This window comes from Osmia lignaria, chromosome 9 (genome assembly GCF_051020975.1).
Source record: "Osmia lignaria lignaria isolate PbOS001 chromosome 9, iyOsmLign1, whole genome shotgun sequence".
Lineage (NCBI taxonomy): Eukaryota > Metazoa > Arthropoda > Insecta > Hymenoptera > Megachilidae > Osmia > Osmia lignaria.
In genome coordinates, this window is record NC_135040.1 from 2,868,452 (window position 1) to 2,888,143 (window position 19,692).

A 19,692-nucleotide genomic window follows, 5' to 3' on the forward strand; every position below is an offset into this window, starting at 1 on the left:
AATTAAACAATTTATAAAACGTGCCCGATAGGGACCACCAAGGTGTTCTCTTCGGAGAATAAGATAACGTCGAGAAGTGTGAGGTGACGAAAATGTATCGCGTTCAAAAAAGAAAATCAGTCGTCATCAGATCTCGGGCGCGGCCGGTCAAACAGTTATACTTTTATATCGCGTATTCGGGATTAAACAGTTTTCTTTCATTGTAATTACGTAAATTTTTAATAATACAGTATCTGATCATCTAAGATCACGTCGTCAACCACAAAATATCAATTAACGTCTCTCATGACGGTTGGACGTCTCTCTGCGCAAGAGACTCCAACGGAACCTGGTTTCTGTACCATCATAATTGGACGTCTTTTCGCATGAGAGACTCCAACGGGAACTGTTTCCCGAAAAATCCGTTATCACGCGATTAGTCAATCGCTGATGGGCGCCCAACCTCGTGTACGCGAAATCATTCATAACACACGCGACACACTCACACACAAAACACACGTAAAATAACTACGACAGTTCCCCGAATTTCCATCCGGTCTTATCGCTCTCGAATGTTTAGAAAACTCGAGAGCCGAAACTAAAGGGGGAACGAATTCGAGGGGAGCTGAGATCGAGAGGACAGGCATTCTCGTTCCAGCCTTCTTGTATCGAACATACGAAAACGCTTCGGTTGAACGGTTTCGATCATACAAATGCTACAAAAAGCAATAGTGATACGCACGATAAATTGAAGTTCTCTCTCTGCAAAAACCTTTCCGTAATCAACAGGCCTAGAGGAATCGAATTCTTTTTACGCAGATATCGACATTGACATAAGAAAATCACATATTACATTTCCGTAACAAGGACATCCTGCGCGAGTACACTAATAATTTTCTATATGGATCCTCAACGTAATTCTATGTTACGAATCCTATCGTTAAAACTTTCAATTTTCTGACGTGGCTTAAGTTGAAAAATTGAACGATGGAAAATTCTCGGGAAAAGGCGATGGTAACCTGGGTTAATTTCAAACCATGCTTTCGTAAATACAAATTTAACAAAATACAACGACGAAGATTACGTATGAAACTTTCTCGATTACGTTTATTTCGCACGAATTTTCCACGTGATGAATGAAACGCGTTCCGGGCGTAGATTTATCTTACTCGAAGGAGAAAGTTGACCCGAAGAAAGTCAATGGAGCACCAGTTTTGTACTCTAGAAAGGCGTAAGATGGAAAAGAAGGAAGTTGATACGATTATGTTACTTGCACGGATATCCCGAGTAACTTGTTCAAAAATTATATACTTTCTTAAACTTGCATAATCGAATGTCTTAGGTCAGAAAATATTTTTTCCAATTACATTTCAATTTCATAATTTCCAGACCATTTGACCTTAATATTCCAAAATCTTAATATTCTATAAATTATCGAACATTGTTGATCATTTATCAATGACGTCAATGGGCTGCAAGCGAATATGCTAATTCATAAATTGTTATAGAAAATTGGTAATGAAGTAATATGAATTTATGGGAAATTACACGTATTTATTGAATGGATCACAAAAAATTTTCCGTGGAAGTTTTTTCATCTTCAGCCCAAATCTCAACCAGACATTCTATAAAAAAGATATATCTCCATAAACATCGACAGTTTACCCGTCGAATTCCAGACAATCGAAAGACGAGCCAGATATTTTTTTTTTTCGATATCAGAAACTGGACGGTTTATCGAATGAAGATAATCAAAGCGTTAGTCGTAGCTGCTTGTATTCAAATAAACTACGACCTCGACTCTTTTGACTCGATGCATAAGTTACAATGAACTCCTCCCGCCAGTTACTTCCGTTCGGGACGTTTCTAAAATTAAGCAAACTCCGATTGTTCGATGCGACATCGAATCAGGGATCTTCGTTAATTCTTGCCGAACGATCGAACACGTCGTATCGATCCTCTAATCAACAAATTTCGATTTAAAAAAAACAGTTCACGCGGTTCGAATAAAAAATGGTGAGTCAGAACGTAAGGAAATAATCGTGACATAACAGAGTCAAAGAATTAGTTTAATTTAATAAATTTTTCGAAAATGTGATAACGAAACTCTCGGTGATTAAATAAAATAATCAAAAGGATTGTTAAAAATCTGCTCTATCGCGCGGTATAATTCGATTTTACGCTGCACCTCTACTTTTTCAGATAAATTAAAAAATATCCTAAAAAAAATCAGGGTCACTCCGCGTTCAATGATCGTTCAAACATACTTAAACATTTGTATTAGAAATATTAAAAATATTAAAAATATTGTATTAAAAATAATGTATTAAAAATCAGGAAAGTCTACAGAATCTTCTAGTGAAAATAGAATTTCAATATTTTTTATAACTACATCGGAAAATTTATTTAAATCTGAGAAATATATTTTTTTTTCAAAATCAAATTTCTCAAAAACTGTACGTATAGTAGCAAAACGGTTTGCAGATTCGTAATCAGCGTATAAAACACTATAAGAATCACTCAGTGGGGAACGGAATTAAAAAAAAAAATTAAAATTTTTCGGACAGTGTAATGGGATGCACTTTCTTATCCCATCGTTGAAATTTCTTGAAATCCTTGAAATTTGAAGATACCGTAAATGAGAACATAGTCTGTTAGAATTTATTTGCATAAATTGATATGATATCGTAAATATACGTTCCCCTTTTTGCTCAGAATACCATTTACGTATGTACGTGTTAATGGGTACTTGAGATTTATAGATACTTTGCAATGGAAAATACAAGCAAGAATACAATAAAGAACAGAAGCGGGATAAATCGAGATGTAAGGAAGCTAACAAAATGAGTGTCGTCGCGGAACGAGAAGCGAGAAGTTCGGAATATCGTGTAAACAAGTGTGCTTTTGAAATGTTTAAACAAAGTGGGTTTTTTAATGAATCCTTTTATGGATATCGGGCAGTGCGATTAATGCGACGATAAATATGTGACTCGTTGAATAACAATTAACAGAACACGTGTCGCGGAATATAACATATGCCTTTTTTAACGCGGAAGCATAGCAATAATGTAACAATAATAATAAATCGGTTATTGTTAATTCGGTTCTTTCATTTGCGTCACGATTTTTCACGATATAGCAAACCTGTGCGTTTGTATTTTTCATTGTTCCTTTTCCCTATGGGAAAAGTACGTTTCAAAAGGGAGAAACAAGGAAAGTCGGATTCGTTTAAAAATTGAAATTCTTAATGGATGGTTCAATTCCTGGATGATTTCAAATTCTGGATGGTTTATACCATCCAGTGAAATAAATTGAATTCTATATTTGTGATAACGCGAACTATCGACCTTATCGGAATTCTATTTAAATATTTCTTGACCTATCTACGCCCCGAACTATCCATAGCAAAATTCTTGATAACAAGACCTGTTAACTTATCGAAGCTGAGTAGAATCTAATAGAGAGTTCTATTTCTAATGAAAGTAAAATCCTGGAAAGGACAATTCAGCGTTCAGTCGTGATACAGCTGAGCGAAAGACAACATCGTCCTTTCCGTCGATAGTCAACTAGTGAAACGTCTAATTTCTTGTACAAATGTGAAAGAAGAAAGAATCAATTATACCTAAGATTAAACTGGTTAAGTATTAACATTTGAGTAAAATTGACGGTTCTACTGAATTCCAAAGTAATCGTTAAATGTTAATTTATCCTTTTTTTTTACTACTTGCATAAATTTAAAATAAATAATTTATATAGATAAATTTATTATAAATAATTTATATAGATAAATCTATTATAAATAATTTATATAGATAAATTTATTATAAATGATTTATATAGATAAATCTATTATAAATAATTTATATAGATAAATCTATTATAAATAATTTATATAGATAAATTTATTATAAATGATTTATATAGATAAAAATATTAAAAATAATTTATATAGATTACTTAAAATTTTATCAATCGCTATCAAGCAGTTACGTTTCACCTTATACTTATCTATTCCAATGATAACTATACTTTGAAAATTAGAAACTATAAACTTGAAATCAAATATTCGCTCAGCTTGTCGGCTGTTTTATATCTTCATTATAGAAATGAAAAATGGCCAGGTTGAAAAAAAAGTGGATTCATTATGAAACGTCTTTTTCAGCAAACGCATCGGTATTAATTAACCGGTTTCTAAGGATGTGCACTTTGCACTCATTAAACAACCAGATATCGCACGATCAATTGTAAACAAGGATTCTCTGCATCTCAGAAATCATGTTTTATGAATGAAACATAATACTGTGTCTATGTCCTTTGGAGCAAGGATTCGAAAAAAATGTCCCTTATGAAAGTTCACACGAATTTCCTTTCCTATTCGAACTTTCACTCTCAATCGACTAAGCAAGAAACGAAACAGGAGAATCCAGTGTTACCGAAAACATTCTTTCGAACATTTCAAGCAACATTTCACCGCAATGTGGTTAATTGGAATATAGTGTTCCTTTTTCCTTTTGTCTTTAAAACAAGTATTTATTATTCAGAATTTACAGCTAATCTAACGAGTCTGCTTATTATAATATTGGGTCATTCGATGCGAAATCTAACACCTTTTGGAGCACCATGTCGGATTTTGCTCAAATTTAGATATGTTGTAGTTTTCAGTGATATGTAAACGTATCTCGAAGGATTTCAAAAATTTTTTAAATTGTGAATTGAAATATAGTACTCACATTTTTATTATTAAATTATAACTGCTGAACTAAGAAACTGATAGAAATGAGCGTTTAGGAACTTAGAGTGGAGACATGGGAATATCTAATAAAAATTATTTCAGTTGAAAAAATAAATTTTTTGTCCGCTTATTTTACAATTGTTTTAAACAAATGCCATTTTATAATAGCGAGGAAATATTGAAAAATCTGAAAAGAAATGAGGATATATTCCTATTTATCCCCTTTACGAATCAGTTTTTCCAAAAAAAAAACACTTTAAAATTGATCATAGGAAAATGAATTGAAGTTAATTCTTTTTCTTTCTTATATTATTCATAAAGTTAGACTAACAATAAGTAAATGGATCAGTGTCTCATCAAATGTATACATCAGTGTTTCTCAACCTTTTTTGTGCCATGGCCCACTTAAGCCTTTCTAAAATTCTTATGCCCCTATGTAACGTATACATAATTTTTAATATTCAAAAATTGTACTGTTCACTAAAGAAACTTAAATGATAGGTTTTAGGAAGAAATCACTAGGAAATTGTTGAGGAAACGCAGTAAGTACATTTTTAAAACATAATGGAGAACTAAAATTTGAGTAGGAAATAATTTTAATGAAAGATTTTTCTATATTATTTTAATATAATTTACCCAACTCGAGTAGCGTCTGAGAGTCACCATACGGTTAACTTAAACTCTGGACGAGTTAATTTTCGAATTGCCCCCCTTCCAATTAAATTGCCCCCCCCCCCGTGGGGCATGGGAAAACACCAGTATACATAGTTAAGTACATGTGTTGTTCCTTTAAAACCCTAAAGATCATTGCAAAATAAGCGGTCAAAAAATTTATTTTTTCAACTGAAATAATTTTTATTAGGTACTCCCATGTCTCCACTCTAAGTTCCTAAACGCTCATTTCTATCAATTTGTTAGTACAGCAGTTATAATTTATTGAAAAAATGTGAGTACTATATTTCAACCCACAATTTAAAAAATGTTTTTAAATCCTTCGAAATATGTTTATATATCACTAAAAACTACAACATATCTAAATTTGAGCAAAATCTGACATGATGCAACAAAAGGTGTCCGAATTCGCATGGAATGCCACAAATTGAAAGAAAGAAAACAAAAACTGGTCGTTGAAAATCTTGACTACCTTGCTCTGGTAGTCTGGTTTGCCATCAAACGGATGCTAACATTCTTTGCAAACATTTGGCAGGCGGAGGTGGCGATTGATATGCCAGGGAACAAGGAGGAACCGAAGACTTCCGAAACGGAAGGAAACGAATCGACGACGGAAGAGTGTCGAATCGAAATTCAGGAAGGGGTATCCAACACTGCTGAATCGGGTAAGCGAAGTTCAATTTCATTTTAATTAAATCTTCTATCAACGGTGATCTGTTTCGGATAATACTATGGACAGTATTGGGAAAGGAAAACCAGTTGGTTATATAGCAAGTCAATTATCAACATCTCTCGCAAGCGTAACAAAAAAAATAGCTATAGCAAATGCTAAAAAATCTATAAAAAGCAGACGCGTGATCGCGTTCGCGGGAGAACTCATTTGCGCTCGAAACCGCAAGCCACGCTCGCGGAGAAGTCACCCGGATGAATGATTGACTTAGCCAATTACTACCACTTAGTACCACTTAGTTACTTAATTAACGCTTGAAAAATCTGAATTTATAGCTAAGGTTTTTAATCAAATTATAGTGTACGTTCTTGTGTCTGTGTATGCGTGTGAAAGTGATAGAAAGGTACGTATCAAAGTTGATTGAACTTCACCGTTCAATCATTATTTCCTGATTAATTTGATTAATTAAATTAATTTGAAATAGGGTCGATTTGCTAAAATATATTTTAGTCTTTCTTAGTAGAAAATATAATACAGATATACAGAGTGTTCGACAACAGGTGGGCAATGTTTTAAAGGGTGATTCTAGGGATCAAAATAAGACAAAAATCAAGAATAACGAAATAGTGTTTACGGCTTTGTTTTCCAATAATTAACGTTTAAAAATTCGAGTAAAAAGCGCCTGAAACCTGCAACCCGCCCAGCACCGACGACTGAACGTCAGGTGAGCAGGGGTCGGTACAGTCATAACCAAGAATCGAAACCGAATACTGCAGTACCGAGAAACAGAATAGCACGAGGTAAGTTTCTACTATTCAACGATTCTTGGTTATGACTGTACCGACCCCTGCTGACGTGACGTTCGGTCGACGGTGCTGAGCGGATTGCAGGTTTCTGGCACTTTTTACTCGAATTTTTAAACGTTAATAACTGGAAAACAAAGCCGAAAGCGTTATTTCGTTATTCTTGATTTTCGTCTTATTTTGATCCCTAGAATCACCTCTTAAAATATTGCCCACCTGTTGTCGAACACCCTGTATAACCTCATAGCAGTGAATGTGTTAAGTAACCGCAATTACATATTTATTTCTTAAAAGAAAAAAAGGCATAGAATTATCCTCATTAGGGGAGAGCGGGTATGGTTGTCACAGTTTTTTATTTTTATTTTTTACAGATTATAGTTACAGGGAAATTCATTCAGACATAGTTTAATATAAACTACGTACGACTAGGTTTATAAAAAAAATTAGTTTTATGAATATTATCAATAAGATTGTGAGTTAATTCACATTATCTGTAGTAATTATTTTGTGACAATGTACCCTGAGCTTGGGTTGGTTGTCACAATATATGGGATTGGTTGTCACATTTAAATAGTCAAATTTATTTTTAAAAAAATCAATTCAGTTGGAAAACTAACAATTTTATTATTAATGTTATCACATACGTTATAAAAATCTCATATTTAAAGTTTCATTCTGAAATTCGAACACAAAATAATAATGAAACTTGGACACAAAATTAAACTTACGATTGGAAATATATTTTAATTCTTTTTAATTCTTTTTATATTGTAATTCTTTGTATTGATTATGAATTCTAAACTATATTAAATATAAAATTAAATTTTTTAATATTTATAATAAAATTAAGAATTCTAAATCATTAAAAATGAATTAAAAGTAGTTGCAGCAAACTTATCAATTATTTTGTTAATCAGAATCATCTGAATCGCAGTGATGGCAAATATACATCGGTAATTCTGGCGAATACATGTGATAAACGGGTTGCCATGGGTTATGAGTACATTTCTATTGTTTAATTTCTTTTTTATAACAATTGTGATAACCAACCCGTGTGACAACTACGTAGCAAACCATCGTGTGATTCGATATTTAAATTAACGTCTGCTTACTTTTCAATTAATGAACAAAAGATATATGAAGAAGTAGATTCAATCTCAGGGTACCATAAACTGTACTCGCAGATCAGATAATTTTTTATAAATATCATTAATAATTATCATTAATTATCATTAATTATTTAGGAAAATAAACGCTATTCGTTTGAAGATAATAGCAACATTGAAAAATGAGCCACGTAAAAATTAACGTAGAACCAACACACGTACTACACGATAATGGTACAAATTTAAAGAATTAAATTGTATAAATTTCACTGCACGAAAGTGAAAGAACACGTAACTATGCAATTGACATGATTTTAATGAATGCACCTTGCACATTTTGTTTAATATCATTATTGTATAAGTTAGAATTCGTAATACACAGTATTGAATCTACCCTTCCAACATGGCCGAGGATTTGAATTTTCGCGCGCAAATGAACCGCGGTAAACTCGTCTAACCACCATGTAATAATTTCTAAATATTTTATACTATTTTAAAATTAAATAGTATATTTTACATCATTACTCACGTATTCTGTCGTCAGATCATTGGAAATTGAGATTGATTGATGATTTTACAAGCAAACGACGCCAATTCTCGAAACCAAACAACGCCAATTCTGAAACCAAACGATACCAATTCTTGTCATTTCGGGAAATGGCAAATTATCATATCTTTTAACAAAAATCATCGTTTCTATCGATGTATAATGCTTAATGTAATTAGATTCTTGAAATATTTCTCACCTGCTCTTCATACGTGACATAATCATACACAAAAACACAATCAAACCGGGTAACTAATACCCAACACGTGTTCACGGTCCCGCACTAAACGTATACTGATTTCAAAATCCTATTCCTGCGGTGCTCAACATCAGCATTGTGCTGACCTCTGTAGCAAAACTCAAGATATATGTATGTATTCTTCTTATCGATCAAGCTGTTCACACAGTAAACCAGTATTGTAAGAAATGCCTTTCTCATAAGTGACAGCTGTTTCTGGTCAGTTTTTTTCCAGCCTTCTCCAGAGTAAGAAGTGTCGGTATGTAATATTAGTCATTCGAAAGATAGGCAAAGGATAGGGCTGCTAACCGTTCTACAGTTATTAAATACCATTCCAACATTTTAATATTTTCATTATAAACTTACTTTTGTTTAACATTTCATCATTCAAGCAATAAATATCAGCCATTATTTGTTTAGAGTATTTATATCTTGTCTGTAAATAGTACTTATATCTTGTTATTGCAAGCGTTAATTATTATTTAAATAAACATTTATTTATGTTACACTATCATTTACTGCATATTATTACCTATTTGTATCTCTTTTTATTATAAATGTAATATTTAATTCATGTAAAATGATGTAAATCTAAAATGTAAGATTTTATACTTCTGAGATGAAACCTATTTTAAAATATATTTACTCTCGTACTTTTTTTTTTTTACTGTAAATTGTAATTTTATATTGAATATATTTATATGTTACAATTTATGTCAATTTAAAGTTTCACTGATAACATAATCTGAAAGTTGCACATCTTATCGCGAAAATATAAAAAGACATCACGGCCAAAAGATTGATTATTTATTCAACTGCATAATTTCATAATCACAAAAATTCAAGTTAACTCAATCCTTGAAGCAAAATTCAATCTTTAAATTACGTATTTCGAACATCTCAAGTTGGTATTAACGAACAATCTTATCTATATGCATTAAAAATATTTCATAATAATTAAAGCTTATCATACCACTTGGTACAGATGCTCGGTACGTATTAACATCGGCGACTTACATCTTAAGTTGGAATGTTAAATAGAAAATTTTAAATGAATATTAAAAATATCTCATACGTATTAATATTTTTTCGAAAATTTGTATAATCGCTTATAAAACAATTCATTCCAATCGATTAAATTTTGTTGAAACAGGTTTATATTCATGAATTAAAATCTCTATTGCTTTATTTGTCCACAATATCCACACAATCTGTTTAATATTTATGAATAGACACTTAATTAGGATCTTTATACTTGTAAACGAATATGTTTACCTCACATTATCATTAAGATTTTTTTCTTTTTGTTTTCCGTATAATACCGTATTAAATCTTTCCCCTTAAAATAATTCATACAATTAATTTTTACATCTCATTATGTTTATATTAAAAATAAAAAGTTAAGTTGAATCACGTGTAGAAAAGGATTGTATCTTCGAAATGTACCGATAGTTAACCTGTTGACTTTTGGAAAAGTTACATTACATTTAAATGTTTTCTTTGAATTATTCGCATCTGAAGAGACTTGAAATTTCTTTTCATATTTATTCCATGTATTATCATATGTTTGTAAAGTATAATGTATTAATAACATCATGTTTCCCTAATAAGATACTTATAAAATAAAAATATTTAAGAAAATTAAGAAAAAATTTAAGTAAAAAAATAAGATAAATATTTTTGTTATATGTGTTGGAACCTATATACTCTGAAGAAAGCCGTAATTAAGTTTACTTTTTATCAATATCAATTAATTATTCATATTTTTTTTTATTTTAGCATATTCTAATGGTAAAATGGTAACAGACTATGCAAGTGTAAGTATATTATTTTATTTTATATTTTATACTTACAACTGAAAATAGTCAATAAAAGAATAGAAATCATTATGTTTCATATTTACATTTATAATTTGTTTGCAGCTTGTTGAACGAACACGGAACACTTTTTTTACTGGCAAAACAAGGCCATTAGAATGGAGAAAAAAACAATTAAAACAATCACTCCTTATGTTAGAAGAATGCAAATCAGAAATTATATCAGCCCTTGCATCCGATTTACATAGGGTATAATATTACATATTACATTTCTTGAATAATATTGTAATCCTTCTATAAGCCTTTTATTTGTACTATGCACCTTTTGTTTCAGTGTAAATTTGAGAGTATAGCTATGGAAATCCAAATTATAGAAGGAGAAATCAAAGATATGCTTATGCATATCAAGGAATGGTCTGCTGATGAAAAAGTATATTTGATCTTTATTCTGTATATAATTCTTTTAGTTTATATAATGTACATAATAATCTGAATATGTTTTTACCTTTTTAGCCTCCAAAAGCAATGGTCAATATGTTAGATAAAGTTGAAATTCGAAAAGATCCATACGGAATAGTTCTTGTTATAGGGCCATGGAATTACCCCTTACAGTTATGTTTAATTCCTGTAATTGGTGCAATAGCTGCTGGAAATTGTGTTATCCTTAAGCCGTCAGAACTATCTCTTGCTACATCACAACTTCTTGCAAAAATTCTTCCACGATATTTAGATTCAGTAAGTAAATAAATCTGTAATGAATAAAAGTTGTAAACAAATTGTGTTTCAAAATGTTTCTAATTATAATCTATTTTACATTTTATAGGAATGTGTTCATGTAGTGTTAGGAGGTGTTCCTGAAACGACAGAGTTACTTAAACAAAAGTTTGATTACATATTTTATACGGGTTCGACATCGGTTGGAAAAATCATCCGTGAAGCAGCTAATAAATTTTTAACACCTGTTACACTAGAACTGGGTGGAAAAAGGTAACGTTTAATTTTATAAATCGTCTAATTTAAAGAACTGATTAATATAAGTTAATCATGACGATTTATAGTCCCGTGTACATAGATAATACAGCAGATATAAGTATAGCTGTAAAAAGAATACTTTGGGGAAAATGTATTAATGTTGGCCAAACATGCATTGCACCGGACTACATAATTTGCACACCTGAAGTACAAAACAAATTTATACCAGAGGCAGAAAAGGTCTTGAAAGAATGGTATGGTGAAAATCCTAAAGAGAGTCCAGACTTAGCGCGTATAATTAGCGACAATCATTATCAGTTAGTATAAGTGTATAATAAATTTCTTGTTATTACATTGTACATTATTCTAAATTATAACACTGATTACAGACGTCTCGTAAAATATTTAAGTGGAAACGGTAAAGTAGCTATAGGAGGTAACTGTGACCCTGTTGATAAGTATATCTCACCAACCATACTCATTGATGTGAAGCCTACAGATCCTGTAATGCAAGATGAAATATTTGGTCCGATATTACCTTTTGTAACAGTGAACAATGCTTATGAAGCAATTAAATTTATCAATAGCCGGTAAGTGAATAACATGTCAACTATGATTAATTATAAATTATGTGTTTGTTATAAAATTTGTCTCTACTCAATATGATTTAGGAAATCAGGATAGTTTTTTCTAGAATGATTTTTAGACTCTGTCAATTTCTACAAAATTTATAGCAATTAATTTTTTACGTTTAGCAATTCCCCACTTGTACTTTATGTATTTACCAAGGACAAACGAGTTCAAGAATTAATAATAAATCAGACTCAGAGTGGAAGTGTGGCAGTCAACGAAACGATAATGCAATTTACGGGTGAGTGAGGTCATTGGGTGATGATTGCCAAATGCCTTGCTACTATGTAGCTGTTGAGTAATTTTAAATGAATATGTTACTGTGAAACACCGAAATTAGTGAATGTCAACACATACCAAATACCTCGGCGAAAGATCGAATATTTCTCAATATTATTATACATTCGGACCTTCGCCGGCAAATGTCGACAAATACAAATGAGCTCTGGTGAACGTCGGACGACACGTCTGAACAGGATTATCCTGTCGTGTAGCGTAACACGAGGTGTGTTGTGTTGTTGATGTTCGTCAGTTTCACTAACCTACCCTAACCTTCTCTTATTATTTTTTTTTTATAATAAATCATGATATACAAAATTTCATTTTGTTCGAGTTAAAATAGACATTCGCCATCAGTGCATACTGATTGTCGACATTCACCGGTGTAAGTGAGAAATAATGATATTTGGCAAATATTTCGGATATAAATACATAAATCGACTTAGTGAATGTTGACATTTACTAAAGGATGTCGACATTTACCAGATTTCGGTCTTACACCGTAACAAATACATTAATCTTTCCTACTAGTGATATTGTAATTAATATTTTCTAGTTGGTTACATTTAATTTTGTTATACTAATATTTACTGTAGTGAGTAACTTTATTTCATATAGTGAATAAAGTTATTTACTAAAAATGAAACAAGGTATTGGTTTTGTATTGCATTATCGAATCGCGTTGGTATGCTGATGATAATCAAGGGTATCATATAATTGGTATTTACTGGGTTTATGGTGGTGGTTTATAGCTAGTACCTGTATAATTTATATTATCTCTAATTTACACTTTTATTTAATAAGATATTTAATTTGATTGAAAATAATAATTATTGCTGTAAAAAATGTAGAATGAGTCTTTACTTTAAGCTCTAATTTTGCATAACTCAAGTTAGATATTAAGCTATATGTAGTTTTAAACATGGTATCATTTTATCATTTAGATAATTTATAAAGCATTACGTATTTTGAACAGGGAGAAGCCACTAGCATTGTACATATTTAGCAGTGATGAGAGTACTATATCACTGTTTCTTGAAAATACAAGCAGTGGTGATGTTTGTGTAAATGATGTAATGATGCATGCAGCAGGTATCGGTTATTTCGTTATTCTTTGTTTGCTTCACATTAACACAGATTTCTTTTGTATATATTTTATATGTAAATACATTTTTTCAATCATCATTGCTTTCATATGCTTTCTATGTTTCATTGTAAATCAGTAGCAGTTCTCTACTTTCACTTTGCAGACGTGCACAGTGCACTTTATTTCTTTTAAACTATGTGAATATTGTACAGTTTTCATACTATTTCGTGTGCATGTTACAATGGCAGAGTAATTTATAAATATTTATATTTTAGTTGATACTCTACCATTTGGTGGAGTTGGATATTCTGGTATGGGATGTTACCATGGAAAGTACACTTTCGACACGTTTGTGCACAAAAAAGGCTGCCTTATTAAAGACTACAACAAATTAGTTGAATCAATAGCATCGTAAGCGAATTTTCTTTAATTTTACTAATACATACTCTAATCTACTAAAATGTTGTACAACAAAATAATTGAACATTGTAGGTGTCGTTATCCGCCATATTCCGATAAGAAATTATCTTTCTTATCACTTATGATAGCAAAACGACCCGATATACCAGGAATTAAATACATTCCTCATCTTCTAGCATTTGGTTTTGGAATTCTCGTTGCCGTTGGTGTTTCAGCTGCTTTAAAGGTATATAAGCCGAAACGCCTTTAATGCACTTTTTTAATTTTTATTTGCAGTAATTAAAACAGTATGTCGCACAATATATATTTTAAATCACTCGTTCGAGTAATATTCAAATTTTGTAAATATTATGAAAATGTTGAGCTTTTAGTATTTTTACATGTATACAGTGTGTTAAAAAATTCCCTGAAGACCTCTATACGATAGATCACGAAAAATCGAAGCGAAAAGTTCTGTAGCATTTTTCGATGGGATCACTAGTTTAGCCACATTTCGTTATTGAAAATTGAAAAATTGACCTAACCTCCTCTGCCGCGACGAACGCGCCGCTGAGCGTCGCGTTTACGCATGCGCCGAGAGCGCTGATTGGTCAATTTTACGATTTTCAACAACGAAATGTGGCTAAACTAGTGATCCCATCGAAAAATGCTACAGAACTTTTCGCTTCGATTTTTCGTGATCTATCCAACGGTGTAGAGGTCTTCAAGGAATTCTGTAACACCCTGTATATTTTGTGCTGCTGGTTTTCCTTATTCGCTTACTTCATTTCTTTGGAAGAAATTACACTATACACATAATACTTTGACTATATTTTATAATCCAATTTTGGAGTTATAATACTGTTGAGTTTCTATATATTTTATATGATCCGAATTTATGTATTACGTTATATGCAGTACATATAAAGACAGTTTATCCATGAAGCTATTACCAAATATTACGCACAATTAAGCACAGTGATTACAGTACCCAAAGAATGTTGTTTATGTAATAGAAATAATTATATAAATTCGTTATCATTTATTTTAAATAGAACATTAGATAATGATTTATTTCAAACTAAAAATCACATTTTGATTTTGAATTGTCTTTCTAGAAACAATTGTATTATTAAATTTATAATTTGATAATAAAGTATTATTACAATTTCATGTACCATTTTTCACGCGAGAATTGATGATTCAATAAAGGCAATAAGGCTTGCTATATAAATTATGATTATCTTAATTGTTCCTAACCAGTTATATTCAATATAATTGTTTCTTAATTGAAAAACTAAAAGTCAGTATATTAGTGTAAAAAACCTTTTATCTTTTAAATGAAGAAAGAAGAAAGAAGAAATATAATACACCATTGCACGATTACTGAACACTTTCTGTTATATACAAATTTAATTTCAATAATAACATACTTTTTTCAGGTTCAAGAGGAAAACTACTAATGGAATTCTCGCAACATTTGTTACAGAGATTCGTTATTTATTAGTATTAAGAATAATATCTATGTACAATTTTTATAACTAGTTATTTGTTGTTATGGTACTTTTATAAAAATGTACTATAATTTTGTTTTCTACTTTAATGTAAGATATTTTACTAAACAAACAATTATTTTATGACGCATGTTGCTACTGGAACATCGATTACCCGAACAGTTAAAGAAAACCATTTCATTGTTCTAGATATGTATTCAATTTCAACTGAAACAATCGAATAGTTCAATATTTCATGAAATATTGCAATTCTTTCAGCGCGAATGAACTTTTATTTCAAAACAATGCAAAAAAAGAGCATTTTGTTCAGTACTTAAGAAATAATGCTACTTTCATATAATCGCTTAATAATACAAGTGTCATAAATATTGTACAACCATACAATATATAATTTTGTATATATAATAGTACAAAATTAACAAAAAGAAATCGTTGAACGATATAAATATTTTTTTAGCATTATGACTAACAGGGCATGAACTTTTATATGTTTTTTATTATGTCAGAATTTTAGTGAAATGTTGTATCAAAATGTACGGATATTACATATGTACAAAATGTCTATAAAAGCACGAACAATCTATTGTAATTATTAAATCTATATATAATTTCAATGTACGATCTTTGTTATACACTGTTTATAGTACAATGTTCTGAACAGATTATGTGTAAAATATCATTTATTTTACGTTCAATAAACGCTAACATAATACAACAACTTTTCATTTTTTCTGAAGAAAAAGTACTTTTTTTAAACGTAACATCCCATAATTTTTCAAATGTGTGTTTGTGTAATAATCAGTATTAACAAAATAAGTACGTATCAATTAATGGTATTATAATATATAAGATAATGATACTATACGAAAACATATAATGGATGATATGAAAATAAAAGATGTCGTTAAACGTGAAAAAAAAAACATGTTCATATATTTATTGATAATCAAATTTCTAGTGTACATAATACCAAGATTTGTTTATACGCGTGATTAGCACGATTTTAAAAATACTAACTTTTTACTTATAATATATCGTAATATATACATGTTGTGTAGTGATTATTAAAATCAAATTTAGTATCAGCATCTTAAATATATTATGTTATGATTTCCAATATGGTACAGAAGTACTTTTTCATATTTTACTGACCGTGACAGTAATCTACAGAAACGTACTTATTAGCCAAAAAATTAGTATAAGTCACAGTTCAATTTCTTACCACTGAACTATTGCTTCCAGTTAACTGACATCTCTCCTGCTTGAGTACTATCACGTTGAGGACTCTATAACATTAACAAAAAATCGGACTGTATTTGTAGAGTTTTAATACAATTTCTATTGTACTTTACAATTACCTTTACTTGAATTTGTTGCTTTAACATAGCGGCTCGTAAAATTAACATGCGAGTGCGCCTTTGATATTCTTTTCCAACACTCATAGATTTTTCGAAAGTCGTACTACGTTGATCAACATCCTTTGCGTACAAGATCTGAAAATGAGTGTAGAAAATTCCAATAGGTTTATTATAAAAATATCAATACCGATAGTACTAGTTAATTACCTTATTATGGGAATCAATACGGGCTTGTATTTGACCATCAAGAATCAACTGCATGAGCTCATCTTCTAACTCTGAAACTGTTCTATTAAAAGCAGTTGCCATACGTTTCATATCTGCACTCAAGTATGGACTGAAATATTGTATTAATGCCCTATTTCGAATTTTTGTGTACAATACATTAACATGCGGTGCTATATACATGTCCAAAAGTATGTTATCCTTTATTTCATCTAGTAATTTTAAGCACGATGCATATTTTGATTCATAAAATTTAAAGATGATATCTCTCAATTGTGGTTCTAATTCTAAGAATAATTTAAAGGAACTATTAAAAATGACTTGCTTCTGTAATTCTTGCCTATCAAAAGTTGCCAAAGCACAAAGTCCACCATACAGAGCAACATTTCCAGGAGACAACAATTCAGGACAATCGCAATGATCCAATGATGCTTGCAGAAAATGTCTTGCTGCCATTTTATACTTTCTTGTGGCTAATTCTGCTAAACCAGCAGCAACTTTTAACTTTGTGATTATAAATTGGTTATTATCTTTACCGTGTACATCAGAAAAATCTGGTGTGCTTTCAGCCTTTGTTACATAACTTAATACGTGAGTCCAATTTTGTAAATAAACAGAAACTTTAATAACATTTAGGCACATATTAACAACATGTTTGCCGCTGGTACAATAATCGCGTGCTCTGGAATAACATTTTAAGGCATGAACAAGATCTCCACAGTCCAGGTAATGATCCCCCAAGTCGTCATGACCTCTTCTGATACTTTCTTTAATTGAATTACTTCTATAGTTTTTAAGATCCGTATCAAATTTCTCTAGTTTTAAAGCAGCCTTTTTAGAGCGAGAATCAACCCAAGCTTGGTCTAAGGTTAACATATCTTGAGATGTTGACTGTGCTGCAACATCTGGTAATCCAGGTGTGCCTACAGCTTGTACTAGCTTCTTATGTAGTATCACATAAAGAGAAACATTGTATGTTATCATCACATAAGATATAGCCATTTTTAATGCTTCTATCCTTAACATTGGACAATGATCAGCTATGTATATTAGCCTGTATAATTTGGCAAGACCTGTGTAGCTGTTTGCATATACTTCCAAATCCTGAACAAAAAAAGAATGAAACATAAAACATTTAAAGCGCTTGAAATATTTAAGTAGTTCCTTGCAATAACTCCTTTTAGGATAAGCTATTAAACAATTCAATGACAAATTATACAAACCAAAGTTGGGTTTTCTACAATATATGGTTCTTCCTCTGCATTATCATTATCCTCTGCAGGAGCATCGACTTGCATAGGCTCCACCACATTTTGCTGTATGTATGAAATATTGGATATTAATTACATTATACATAGGAAACTATTTCAAAATGTTACATTATTTCTGTAGTAATATATGCGTTAAAACAAAATTAGTAAAGGACGTTATTAAATAAACAAAATATATTCAATGTTAAAACATGACAGGATAATGAACAGCTTTTAAATTCATTACACCTCTTGTCTACATGAAATATTCGATTTATCCATACAAACATTAACTGTTCCTTTAAGAAATTACCTGAACGTCGTGAACTTGCAACGGCATGTCAACGTTCTTTCTTAATTACGAAAGATCTACAAAAGAAAACAAAATCCTAAGAGAGCAGTGACTACAGATACAAAGACTAGACATATTTTTGTTCTCAAGGGATCATGATTTCGGGATCTCAGATACCCCCCATGTGAATGGAGGTCTGCATATATCCTTCTTCTATTACACTTCGCTCTCCCAACTAAAAAGCCACAATTTTGACTCCCTCTGATTCTATTTTTTACAAATCATTAAAAATCACCACAAAACCGAAAAATTATTATAATAATAATTATTTGACAAATTTATATTTTAAAAAAACCGCCATAAATCAAAACTTATTAATTCGATCCTAGCGCGATCTATATAAAAACGGCGGAAACTACTCGATGATTAGTTCCCGCAATTTCCGGATAGATGGCGCTAGTGCTCCCTCGTTACCGACCAGGGTTCTGAAATCGTCGAGTAGTTTCCGCCGCTTTCGTATAGATGGCGCTGGATTCGTATTTAAGAGACTTTGGCTTATGGCGGTCTTTTTAAACTACAAGTTTGTCAAAGAATTATTTTAATATAATTTTTCGGTCTTGTGTTGATTTTTAATAATTTCTAAAAAATAGATTCAGAGGGAGTCAAAATTGTGTTGTTGGATCTGTAGTCATTGATATATATGTATAAGGGGAGCACAGAATATACACATGTATGTATAACCAATGCAGTGTAGGCAACTTGGAACAGCAAAATGTTTTTTATTCGTTATTTTGTTTGAATACAATGATATTCATTGTTATCATTAATTAATACAATTTCTCAACAAAACATACATTATAGTATAAACTTAAAATAACTTATATATCTATATTGACTTGTTAATAGGGCACAATCATTATTTTACCTACAAGGGCACATTAACGATTAATAATGTCATTCTTTTTTTTAAATTAACCATCTGAATATGCATATGTAAAGAATAAATAAATTATTAAATCACTAAGAAATACTTTCGAATCAGTATGAAACCTTTTCATTTAATCAGAATAAACTTTCATTTGCAATTAAAAGTTTTATGAATATATCAATTGACTTGCACGC

At 30.9% G+C, this 19,692-nt stretch overlaps 2 protein-coding genes and 1 long non-coding RNA gene across 12 annotated transcripts in view; 1 reads left to right on the forward strand and 2 right to left on the reverse strand.

Moving 5' to 3' along the window:
• Positions 1–8,783, reverse strand: part of LOC143305653 (uncharacterized) — a 29,866-nt gene extending 21,083 nt beyond the window's left edge. Inside the window, exons 1-2 of the long non-coding RNA XR_013062717.1 lie at positions 8,709–8,783; positions 8,492–8,581 (exon numbers count right to left, since the gene is read on the reverse strand). This is a non-coding gene — a long non-coding RNA (uncharacterized LOC143305653). The remainder of the gene's footprint in view (positions 1–8,491; positions 8,582–8,708) is intronic.
• On the forward strand, positions 134–15,686 carry Aldh-III (Aldehyde dehydrogenase type III). 10 transcript variants are annotated; one of them, XM_076690058.1, is made up of 13 exons: positions 3,000–3,047; positions 5,919–6,048; positions 10,527–10,564; positions 10,670–10,813; positions 10,899–10,994; positions 11,078–11,299; positions 11,388–11,551; positions 11,623–11,853; positions 11,926–12,126; positions 13,422–13,537; positions 13,808–13,943; positions 14,025–14,178; positions 15,374–15,686. In XM_076690058.1, the coding sequence occupies exons 1-13, from the start codon at positions 3,015–3,017 to the stop codon at positions 15,392–15,394; spliced, it is 1,686 nt and encodes a 561-aa protein (XP_076546173.1). In that variant the 5' UTR covers positions 3,000–3,014; the 3' UTR covers positions 15,395–15,686. The 10 variants fall into 10 exon arrangements, with proteins under 10 accessions (XP_034173387.1, XP_034173343.1, XP_034173368.1 ...); XM_034317496.2 differs by lacking the exons at positions 3,000–3,047; positions 15,374–15,686 and adding an exon at positions 134–202 and having other exon boundaries at positions 14,025–15,018; XM_034317452.2 differs by lacking the exons at positions 3,000–3,047; positions 15,374–15,686 and adding an exon at positions 1,850–1,995 and having other exon boundaries at positions 14,025–15,017.
• CSN1b (COP9 signalosome subunit 1b) lies at positions 11,176–18,712 on the reverse strand. Its single transcript, XM_034317548.2, has 6 exons — positions 18,592–18,712; positions 18,252–18,344; positions 17,011–18,132; positions 16,804–16,938; positions 16,668–16,731; positions 11,176–11,313 (listed from the first exon to the last, which is right to left on the reverse strand). Exons 1-5 carry the CDS (start codon positions 18,616–18,618, stop codon positions 16,675–16,677), a joined length of 1,434 nt encoding a protein of 477 aa, XP_034173439.2. The 5' UTR covers positions 18,619–18,712; the 3' UTR covers positions 11,176–11,313; positions 16,668–16,674.
• Between the last annotated feature and the right edge of the window lie 980 nt (positions 18,713–19,692).

Coding starts and splice junctions, on each gene's coding strand:
- CSN1b (XM_034317548.2), bottom strand. CDS start 18,618: ATGCCGTTGCAAGTTCACGACGTTCAG. Junction 18,345..18,591: donor TGCAAGTTCACGACGTTCAG/GTAATTTCTTAA, acceptor TCATACATACAG/CAAAATGTGGTGGAGCCTAT. Junction 18,133..18,251: donor TTGTAGAAAACCCAACTTTG/GTTTGTATAATT, acceptor TTTTTTGTTCAG/GATTTGGAAGTATATGCAAA.
- Aldh-III (XM_076690057.1), top strand. CDS start 3,015: ATGCCTTTTTTAACGCGGAAGCATAGCAATAAT. Junction 3,048..5,918: donor CGCGGAAGCATAGCAATAAT/GTAACAATAATA, acceptor AACATTTGGCAG/GCGGAGGTGGCGATTGATAT. Junction 13,944..14,024: donor TTAGTTGAATCAATAGCATC/GTAAGCGAATTT, acceptor TGAACATTGTAG/GTGTCGTTATCCGCCATATT.